Here is an 11282-nt window from a genome sequence, read left to right on the forward strand (position 1 = left end):
TTAAATTTAATAAATTTACTCTTTATCTTTAATTTATTTTAATTATAATATTTAAATTTAACTTTAAATTTAAATTTAAATTTATAATTTTATATATAAATTTAAATTTAAATTTAACTTTAAATTTAAATTTAATATTTAAATTAACTATATTTACTTTAAATTAACTTTAACTTAAATTTAAATTATAATATTTAACTTTAACTTTAATTAAATTTAACTTTAATTTAAATTTAAATATAATTTAATTTAAATTTAAATTAATTTAAATTTAAATTAACTTTAACTATACTAACTAACCTAACTTTAACTCTAACTAACCTAACCTTAACTTAAATCCTTAAATTTAACCTAACATTAAACTAACCTAACCCTAACTAACCTAAATTAAACTTTAACATAACCTTAACCTAACTAAACCTAACCTAACCTAACCTTAAACTTAACCTAACCCTTAACTTACTAACTAACCTAACCTAACTAAACAAACCCTAACCTAACTATAACCCTACCCACCCTACCCAACCCACCCCACCCTACACCCAACCCTACCCAACCCACCCAACCCAACCAACCCACCCCAACCCAACCCAACCCACCCACCACCACAACCCCACCCACCCTACCCACCCACCCAACCCACCACCACCCAACCCAACCCAACCCAACCCACACCCACCCCACCCACCCCAACCCCACCCACCCACCCCAACCCACCACCCACCACCCCACCCACCACCACCCTACCCTACCCAACCCTAACCCTAACCCTACCCACCACCACCCAACCCACCCACCCCAACCCTAACCCAAACCCTAACCCTAACCCAACCTACCCCAACCCACCACCACCCACCCCACACCACCAACCCTACCCACCAACCCAACCCAACCCACCCCAACACCACCCCAACCCACACCCCACCCAACCCTAACCCACACCCACCCACCACCCACCACCCTACCACCCCAACCCACCACCCACCCACCCTAACCCCACCACCACCCCACACCCAACCCACCACCCACACCAACCCACCAACCCTAACCCACCCAACACCAACCACCAACCCACCCACACCCTAACCACCCAACCCACCACACCCACCCACACCCAACCCAACCCACACCCTACCACACCAACCCCTAACCCAACCCAACCCCACCCACCACCCCACCCAACCACAAACCACCACCAACCCTAACCCACCACCCACCCCACCCAACCCTAACCCACACACCCTAACCCTAACCACCACACCCTAACACCCAACCCTACACCCAACCAACCCAACCCAACCACACCCTAACCCACCCCAACCCCACCCACCAACCCTAACCCAACCCACCCAACCCACCACCCAACCCAACCCCAACCCTACCCACCCCAACCCACCCACCACAACCACCCCACCCCTAACCCTAACCCACCAACCCAACCCAAACCCTAACCCTAACCCCAACCCACCCAACCCAACCCTAACCCACCAAACCCTAACCCTAACCCAACCCTAACCCAACCCTAACCCTAACCCTAACCCACCCCACCCAACCCCTAACCCCACCCCACACACCCAAACCCTAACCCCAACCCTAACCCCACCCAACCCCACACCCACCACCCTACCACCCACAACCCACCACCCTAACCCTAACCCTAACCCTAACCCTACACCCAACCCTAACCCAACCCTAACCCACACCACCCTAACCCTAACCAACCCACTAACCCTAACCCAACCACCCTACCCACCCTAACCCTAACCCAAACCCTACCACCAAACCCTAACCCTAACCCTAACCCTAACCCAACCCTACCCAACCCTAACCCAACCCTAACCCAACCCTAACCCAAACCCTACCACCCTAACCCCTAACCCTAACCCTAACCCTAACCCCTAACCCTAACCCTAACCCTAACCCAACCCACACCCTAACCCTAACCCTAACCCTAACCCTAACCCTAACCCTAACCCTAACCCTAACCCTAACCCTAACCCAACCCTAACCCTAACCCTAACCCTAACCCTAACCCTAACCCAAACCCTAACCCAACCCTAACCCTAACCCTAACCCAACCCAAACCCTAACCCTAACCTAACCCTACACCCTAACCCAACCCTAACCCAAACCCACCAACCCTAACCCTAACCCCTAACCCTAACCCAACACCCTAACCCACCACCCAAACCCAACCCTAACCCAACCCAACCCTACCCAACCCTAACCCTAACCCTAACCCTAACCCAACCCCCTAACCCTAACCCTAACCCTAACCCTAACCCTAACCCTAACCCTAACCCTAACCCTAACCCTAACCCTAACCCTAACCCTAACCCTAACCCTAACCCTAACCCTAACCCTAACCCTAACCCTAACCCTAACCCTAACCCTAACCCTAACCCTAACCCTAACCCTAACCCTAACCCTAACCCTAACCCTAACCCTAACCCTAACCCTAACCCTAACCCTAACCAAAACCCTAACCAAAACCCTAACCCTAACCAAAACCCTAACCAAAACCCTAACCCTAACCAAAACCCTAACCCTAACCCTAACCAAAACCCTAACCCTAACCCTAACCAAAACCCTAACCAAAACCCTAACCCTAACCCTAACCCTAACCAAAACCCTAACCCTAACCCTAACCCTAACCAAAACCCTAACCAAAACCCTAACCCTAACCAAAACCAAAACCCTAACAAAAACCCTAACAAAAACCCTAACAAAAACCCTAACCAAAACCCTAACAAAAACCCTAACCCTAACCCTAACCAAAACCCTAACCAAAACCCTAACCAAAACCCTAACAAAAACCCTAACCCTAACCCTAACCAAAACCCTAACAAAAACCCTAACAAAAACCCTAACAAAAACCCTAACCCTAACAAAAACCCTAACCCAAACCCTAACCCTAACAAAAACCCTAACCCTAACAAAAACCCTAACAAAAACCCTAACCCTAACAAAAACCCTAACCCTAACAAAAACCCTAACCCAAACCCTAACCCTAACAAAAACCCTAACCCTAACAAAAACCCTAACCCTAACAAAAACCCTAACCCCCCAACACCAAACATATAACCACCTTAATAACCCCAACAACTACCTCCCCAACAACAACCACAACAGATAAAACAACCACCTTAATAACCAACAACAACCCCCCCAATAACATCCACCCCCCCCCACAACAACAACAACAACACCCACAACAACCCAAATAACATCAACCCCAACAACCCCCCCCAACAAAGACCCCAACCCAAAAAACAACACCCCCAAAGACAATAACCCCCCCCAATAGAATCCGCCCCTCCGACAACCCCAATAGAATCCGCCCCTCCGACAACCCCAATAAAATCAATCCCCCGACAACCCCAATAGAATTAATCCCCCGACAACCCCAATAGAATCAATCCCCCAACAACCCCAATAAAATCAATCCCCCAACAACCCCAATAGAATCAATCCCCCAACAACTACAACCCCAACAACCGCCCCCCCAACATCCACCCCAAACAACATCCACCCCAAACAACAACCACCCCCCCCCCAACATCAACCCCCAAACAACAACCACTCCCCAACATCAACCCCCCCAACATCAACCCCATTAACATCAATCCCACCAATTACAACCCCAACAACCACAACATCAACCCTTCCAACAACAAAAACCCTGATAACATCAACCCCCAACAACCGCAATAATAACCACCCCAACAACCCCAATAACATCAACCCCCTCAACCCCAACCACAATAAAAAAACAACCAATAAGCCCAACATTAACAACCCCCGCAATAACAACATCTACCCCTTCCAACAGCAACAAACCCAACATCAACCCCCACAATAACAAGCCCAATTACATCAACCCCCTCAACCCCAACCACCCAAACAAGCACAATAAAAAAACAACCAATAAGCCCAACATTAACAACCCCCGCAATAACAACATCTACCCCTTCCAACAGCAACAAACCCAACATCAACCCCCACAATAACAAGCCCAATTACATCAACCCCCCCCCCCCCCAACAACAACGCCAACCCAAACACCCCCAAAGACATCTATCCGCCCAACAACCACCCCCCTCACAACTACAACCCCAACTACAACCCCCCCCAACAACAACCCCAACCTCAACTACAACCACAACCCCCCCAACAACAACCCCGATAACATCAATCCCCCCGCAACAACCCCGATAACATCAATCCCCCCGCAACAACCACAATAACATCAATCCCCCCGCAACAACCCCAATAACATCAATCCCCCCGCAACAACCACAATAACATCAACCCACCCAACCCCCCCCCCCCCAACAACCCCCACCCAACCCCCCCCCCCCCAACAACCCCAACAACAACCACCGCAACCACCCCAACGACAACCACCGCAACCACCCCAACGACAACAACCACCACCCCAACGACATCAACCACCACCCCAACGACATCAACCACCACCCCAACGACATCAACCACCACCCCAACGACATCAACCACCACCCCAACGACATCAACCACCACCCCAACGACATCAACCACCACCCCAACGACATCAACCACCACCCCAACGACATCAACCACCACCCCAACGACATCAACCACCACCCCAACGACATCAACCACCACCCCAACGACAACAACCACCACCCCAACGACAACAACCACCACCCCAACGACAACAACCACCACCCCAACGACAACAACCACCACCCCAACGACAACAACCACCACCCCAAAAAAAACCCAACAACCCCAACATCACCCCGCCTACAACAACCCCAATAACCACAACAACCCCCCCAACAAAAACAACAAATGACCACAGATGTCAAAGTGACAGGTCATTCAATCCTGTAATGGCCTTCTTGGCCACTGGAACAATGGTGGAACTCTTGAAGCATGAGGGCACCTCACACAGCTCCAGGGAGCGATTGAAGATCCGTGCAAAGGTGGGTGCCAGCTGATCAGCACAGGCTTCCAAGGAGGAGGGCGGCACGCTGTCTGGGCCCGGTGCCTTCCTGATCTTTTGTCTCCGGAACACCTGGCGCATGTCCTCCTCACGGATCTGGAGTACGAGCATGGCCTCTGCAAAAGAGAGAGAGTAGGTGACAGCGGTGACGGGGAAGGGAGTACGTAGATTGTGCTGCAGGAGGTCAAGTTGTGTGGGCGGACCGATCAAACCTGCAGTAGAACCTGTTCAGCTGGTTAGCAAGCCTTGGTCTCTCCACAGGGCGGGGTGGCTCGTTTCTTGAAGCGCACAATGCTCTACAAACCTTTCCACACTGTTGAGGGATTAGGATTGGCAGAGAGGTGTCTCTCCAGGCTCTCCCCGTAACACCTCCTGGCTTTCCTGACCTCTCGGTTCAGTGTTTCTGGTCTGCTTGAACAAGTCCCGGTCGCCGGTCTCGTAGGCCTCCGGCTTGGCTTTCCGCAGACTCCAGAGGTTCGGTGTAAACCAAGGTTTGTCCTTGTTGTATGTGCAGAAGGTCTTAATCTGCACACACATATCCTCGCAAAAACAGATGTATGATGTGACAGTGTCAGAGAGTTCATGCAGGCCTGAAGTTGCAGCTTTGAAAACTCCCCAATCGGTGCAATCAAAGCAGACTTGACTCCACTGTCCACTTCCTCACAGTCCTCACTACAGGTTTAGAAGTTTTTAGTCTCTACCTGTAGGCCGGGACCACATGAACTAGTTACTAGACAATGATCCGAGAGGCCTAAAGCTGCACGAGCCAGACAACAACCCCAACAACATCAAACCCCCCAACAACATCAAACCCCCCAACAACATCAAACCCCCCCAACGACAACCTCAACATCATTCCCCCGATTAACAACCCAAACATCCACCCCCCCCCAACATCCACCCCTCCCAACATCAACCCCCCCCCCCCAACAACCGCAACCCCCCCTAACAACCGCAACATCAACCCCCCCCCCCAACAACAACCCCAAACCCAACATCAACCCCCCCCCCCAAACAACCGCAACGTCAACCCCCCAACAACAACCCCAAACCCAACATCAACCACCCCAACAAGATCAACAACCCCAACAAGATCAACAACCCCGCCAACGCCAACCCCAACAAGATCAACAACACCGACAACGCCAACCCCAACAAGATCAACCCCAACAAGAACCCCCCCCCAACAACAACCCCCCAAACAACCACAACACCAACCCCCCCAAAAACCCCAATAACGTCAACAACCCCCCCCCCCCCCCAACAACAACCACCGCAACAATAACCTCCCCAACAACAACCCCGACGACAACAACCCCAACAAACCCCCCAACAACTTCAACCACCCCAACAACAACAACCCCCCAAACACAACCTCTCGAAAGATTTCATGACCACAGATGTCTGTCCGACAGGTATGTAGTCATTCAATCTTGTAATGGCGGGCTTCTTGGCCACTGGAACAATGGTGGAGCTCTTGAAGCATGAGGGCACCTCACACAGCTCCAGGGAGCGGTTGAAGATTCGTGCAAAGGTGGGTGCCAGCTGCTCAGCACAGGCTTTCAAGCAGGAGGGTGACACGCCGTCTGGGCCCGGTGCCTTCCTGATCTTTTGTCTCCGGAACACCTGGCGCACTTCCTCCTCATGGATCTGGAGTGCAGGCACGGCCTCTGCAAGAGAGATAGAGAGAGAGAGAGAGAGAGAGAGTAGGTGACGGAGGTGTGAACAGAGCGGTTGTGAGTAGATTGTTATGTAGATTGTGCTGCAGGAGGTCAAGTTGTGTGGGAGGACCGATCAAACCTGCAGTAGAACCTGTTCAGCTGGTTAGCAAGCCTTGGGCTCTCCACAGGACAGGGGATTTGTTTCTTGAAGCGCGTGATGCTCTGCAAAACCTTTCCACACTGTTGAGGGATCAGGATTGGCAGAGAGGTGTCTCTCCAAGCTCTCCCCGTAACACCTCCTGGCTTTGCTGACCTCTCGGTTCAGTGTTTCTGGTCTGCTTGAACAGGTCCCGGTCGCCGCTCCTGTAGGCCTTAGGACACAGAAAACACACAAAATAAGACAAAGAAGCAGAGAGTGACCCACGGAGGCTGCCGTCCGCGGCGCCATCTTGGTCTCACAAGACTGCTCAAGAAGTTCAACCTGCCGCGGGAGCTGCTGAAGACCTTCTACACTGCCATCATCGAGTCTGTCCTCTGCACCTCCATCACTGTCTGGTTTGGATCGGCCTCCAAACAAGACAAGCACAGACTGCAACGGACAATCGGGACTGCAGAAAAGATCATTGGAATCAACCTCCCATCTATCCAAGACTTGTACCTGTCCAGGACCTGGAAACGTGCAAGCAACATCGACAAACCCTTCTCACCCAGATTACAGTCTGTTTGAACTACTCCCCTCTGGACGGCGTTATGGAGCTCTGTACGCCAAAACCAGCAGACACAGAGACAGCTTCTTCCCCCAGGCTGTTGCTCTGATGAACTCACACCACTCTTAGAGTCTCAGTCATTGCTGTGCAAAAACATCCTGCTCTCCACACCTTTTGGGATTGTCTACACTGTTTGTACTATGCGTCTTCTCTCCATCCATTGCAGCCTGGTCATCCCGGAAGAGGGACCCTCCCATCTGTGGTCTCTTCTCAAGGTTTCTCATTTCCCCTCGTCCGAATTTTGAGTTTTTCCTTGCCTTCATGGGAGTTTAAGATCGGGATGGCTGAGAATATTTGTCATTTTCACATAACCTGAGTGTTGTTAGTCACCTAAATGTTGAACAGAGGCTGTGATCTACCGAAGTCAAATTCCTTGTTTGGCACGCTCAAATATGGCGAAGAAAAATTCTTGAATCTTGAACAACTCCAACCCCCGCAACAACAACAACAACAACAACAACTCCAACCCCCGCAACAACAACTCCAACCCCCGCAACAACAACTCCAACCCCCGCAACAACAACAACAACAACTCCAACCCCCGCAACAACAACAACAACAACTCCAACCCCCGCAACAACAACAACAACAACTCCAACCCCCGCAACAACAACAACAACAACAACTCCAACCCCCGCAACAACAACAACAACAACAACTCCAACCCCCGCAACAACAACAACAACAACAACTCCAACCCCCGCAACAACAGCACCTAGGCCTGAGCACCTAGGCCTGAGCACCTAGGCCTGAGCACCTAGGCCTTAGCACCTAGGCCTTAGCACCTAGGCCTTAGCACCTAGGCCTTAGCACCTAGGCCTTAGCACCTAGGCCTTAGCACCTAGGCCTTAGCACCTAGGCCTTAGCACCTAGGCCTTAGCACCTAGGCCTTAGCACCTAGGCCTTAGCACCTAGGCCTTAGCACCTAGGCCTTAGCACCTAGGCCTTAGCACCTAGGCCTTAGCACCTAGGCCTTAGCACCTAGGCCTTAGCACCTAGGCCTTAGCACCTAGGCCTTAGCACCTAGGCCCAACAAAAATACTGAGTATGACATCACAAAAAACAGAGTATGACATCACAAATGACAAACATTACCCCACGTGCTCTTTTCAAAATAACTTGGCCAATGCATTTGTCTATTAGATTTGCTGCAATTCCAAATTTCACCAAAGGATGGTGACAAATCTTAACATTCAACATCCAAGAATTTTTATTCGCCATGTTGGGGCGTGCCAAACAAGGAATTTGACTCCGGTACATCACAGTCTCTGTTCAACATTTAGGTGACTGACAACACTCAGGACATGTGAAAATGACAATATTCTCAGCCATCCCCTGATCTTAAACTCCCATGAAGGCAAGAAAAAACTCAAAACTCCGACGAGGGGAAATGAGAAACCTTGAGAAGAGACCACAGATGGGAGGGTCCCTCTTCCAGGATGACCAGGCTGCAATGGATGCAGAGAAGACACATAGTACAAACAGTTTACAACCACATGATACTTAATAGGACATATTAAACTTTATTTTAAATTAATTAATTTGTTAAGTCGTTTTAATTATGATTTTGTATAAATAGTAGGTAAACAGAAAATCTACTACACAAAATGGGCAGTTTACTTGTTTGAAAGGGAGTGGGAAGAAGACTTATTTACTTTATTTGATCTATTTTGACATGAGACCTGTACTGAATTACACGTAACACAACTTTGAATCTTTTGAATAAATGAATAAAGTCATTTAAATTATGATCTTGGATGAATACTAGGTATAAACACAAAATCTACGACACAAAATGGGCGGACTTTACTTGTTTGAAAAGGAATGGGAAGATGTAAGCCCAGTTTAATTTATTTATTGGGAAGAAATTACTTATTTAATTTATTTCATCTTTTTTTGTTCCCAGGCAAATTTGGATTTGCTGCCATTCCAAATTTCCAAAGTGAATGAAGGAATGAAGTCATTTAAATTATGATTTTGTATAAATACTAGGTATTGACACAAAAACTACGGCACAAAATGGGCAGGCTTTACTTGTTTGAAAAGGAATGGGAAGAAGACTTGATTTATTTAATGGGAACAAGTAAGACTCATTTAATTTATTTCATCTGTTTTTGTTCTCAGGCAAATTTGGATTTGCTGCTATTCCAAATTTCCTAAATGAATGAAGGAATGACTTGAGACCTGATAGGACATATTAATGAGAAAGTACACTAGGAGTTAATTGCAAGTTGCAATACTGTTGGTGGATCAAACACGGCTGTCTGCAGCCAGTGGAAGTTTTAATAGGAGGTGTTTAACATAAATAGAGGAAGAAAGGGGTACTCACTTGAGACGTCTTCGCCAACGTCCAACCATTGTAGCACCGTGGAACCTAAAGGAATAAAATAGAAGATTAGCATTTAGCCTCAAGCAACATTCCCAGATACAACTACATTTCAGCTAGGGTTAGCTACGCAGCTATACATTGCTGTTCCTATTGCTAAGTGAACGCTAGCTACATCGACAACGTCAGTCAAACTACACAAAAGTAAATATCTTTAAACATAATGAGTTGTATTTACCGTGTACGCTCTAGACGTTCCAGTTGCAAGCAGAAAATATAGATATTTCTGTTGATAATCGTCGTGTTTCTATCCGCGGGTTTGAATTTATGACGTCATTTCCGCGGGACATGACTGCGACGTAATATTATCTAAAAGGGTAAATTAGAGTTAAATAAAGTTCTTTTTTAATCAACGCAATACAGCCGTTGACCAGGGAAAATCGTCGAAATTCGGGCATTTGTGGCTGGCAGCAGATGCCGAATTCGACGTCCGAAAACACACACACTGGCGCACTCACTCGCTCGCTTTACAGGGCTAAAAAAGTACTTTTTAAAAACAATGAGTTGCACTTACCGTGTACGCTCTAGAAGGTCTAGTTGCAAGCAGAAAATAAAACATTTCTCTTGTTAATCGTCGTGTTACTAGCCGCTCTGTGTCCCTTGGCGCCATTACTTACTCCCTGTTGAAAGCCGCGCCCACTGATTTGAATCTCTTCTTCTTCTTCTTCTTCTTCTTCTTCTTCTTCTGGATTTGAATCTCAGCGGAAGTTCCGCCTATATACGTCATTTCCGCGGCACGACTGCGACATAACATTATCTAAAACGGTAAATAAGAGTTAAATAAAATGTTCTTTTTTAATCAACGCAATCATTTACAACCTTTGACCAGGAAGAATCGTCGAAATTCGGCGTCTGTGACGACAGTTGCGGCCATGTCCGCGTCACATGACCGTGACGTGGCGACGTCATACAGCAACCGCTGTTTTGTTAAGTAGACTTACGGGTATTATCTGTTGACACAATGGTGCAGTTTTTACCACATCCACCGCTTATGCATGATGGTGCGTGTTCGAGGCCCGTTTCAGCACTTTTTCTTTTCTCCCTTGTCTGTATATACCTTAATATTCGAACAGCGAATCCACTTCTTACTTCCTTGTTGCGAGCCACGCCCACGGATTTGAATTTCGGTCATGTCATTTTTCTCCGAGTACCAGAAACGTGTTTAAAAATACAATAAAGTGCCACAGGCTTACCTTTCAAAGGCACATTTGAATGCATTGGCAAATTTGTCTCGTTCAAAATGTTTGCAAGAAAACGACACAGAATTAGGAGCATGCACATATCAAAATAGATATCCGAGAAACTGGGACTTGATCCATCCCATTGCTGAATGCAGGACTGCCACACCCAACCAAATACTCACACACCTCTTTGATTGACTCAACCTAAATAGAGAGAGACAGCTCATTGAAACTCGACTTTTTGCTTTTAAAATCATTTTCCCTAATATGTGTGATTGTGGAATACGAGTGAAGCGT

At 47.9% G+C, this 11282-nt stretch overlaps 1 protein-coding gene across 15 annotated transcripts; it reads right to left on the reverse strand.

Annotated features, from left to right (window-relative positions):
* Window positions 1–6280: 6280 nt before the first annotated feature.
* On the reverse strand, window positions 6281–10992 carry LOC147049694 (uncharacterized). 15 transcript variants are annotated; one of them, XM_085922981.1, is made up of 6 exons: window positions 10319–10992; window positions 9748–9792; window positions 7137–7240; window positions 6965–7022; window positions 6791–6891; window positions 6281–6660 (listed from the first exon to the last, which is right to left on the reverse strand). In XM_085922981.1, the coding sequence occupies exons 1-6, from the start codon at window positions 10412–10414 to the stop codon at window positions 6633–6635; spliced, it is 432 nt and encodes a 143-aa protein (XP_085779107.1). In that variant the 5' UTR covers window positions 10415–10992; the 3' UTR covers window positions 6281–6632. The 15 variants fall into 15 exon arrangements, 4 of the variants coding, with proteins under 4 accessions (XP_085779107.1, XP_085779109.1, XP_085779108.1 ...); XM_085922983.1 differs by having other exon boundaries at window positions 6282–6660; window positions 7133–7240; XM_085922982.1 differs by having other exon boundaries at window positions 6284–6891; window positions 7133–7240.
* Between the last annotated feature and the right edge of the window lie 290 nt (window positions 10993–11282).

The sequence above is a fragment of the Syngnathus leptorhynchus genome, chromosome 10 (assembly GCF_054491065.1).
Source record: "Syngnathus leptorhynchus isolate UIUO chromosome 10, UIUO_Slep, whole genome shotgun sequence".
Lineage (NCBI taxonomy): Eukaryota > Metazoa > Chordata > Actinopteri > Syngnathiformes > Syngnathidae > Syngnathus > Syngnathus leptorhynchus.

Coding starts and splice junctions, on each gene's coding strand:
- LOC147049694 (XM_085922981.1), bottom strand. CDS start 10,414: ATGGCGCCAAGGGACACAGAGCGGCTAGTAACACGACGATTAACAAGA. Junction 7,023..7,136: donor GGTCTTCAGCAGCTCCCGCG/GCAGGTTGAACT, acceptor CTGTGTCCTAAG/GCCTACAGGAGCGGCGACCG. Junction 6,661..6,790: donor CTGAACAGGTTCTACTGCAG/GTTTGATCGGTC, acceptor TCTCTCTTGCAG/AGGCCGTGCCTGCACTCCAG.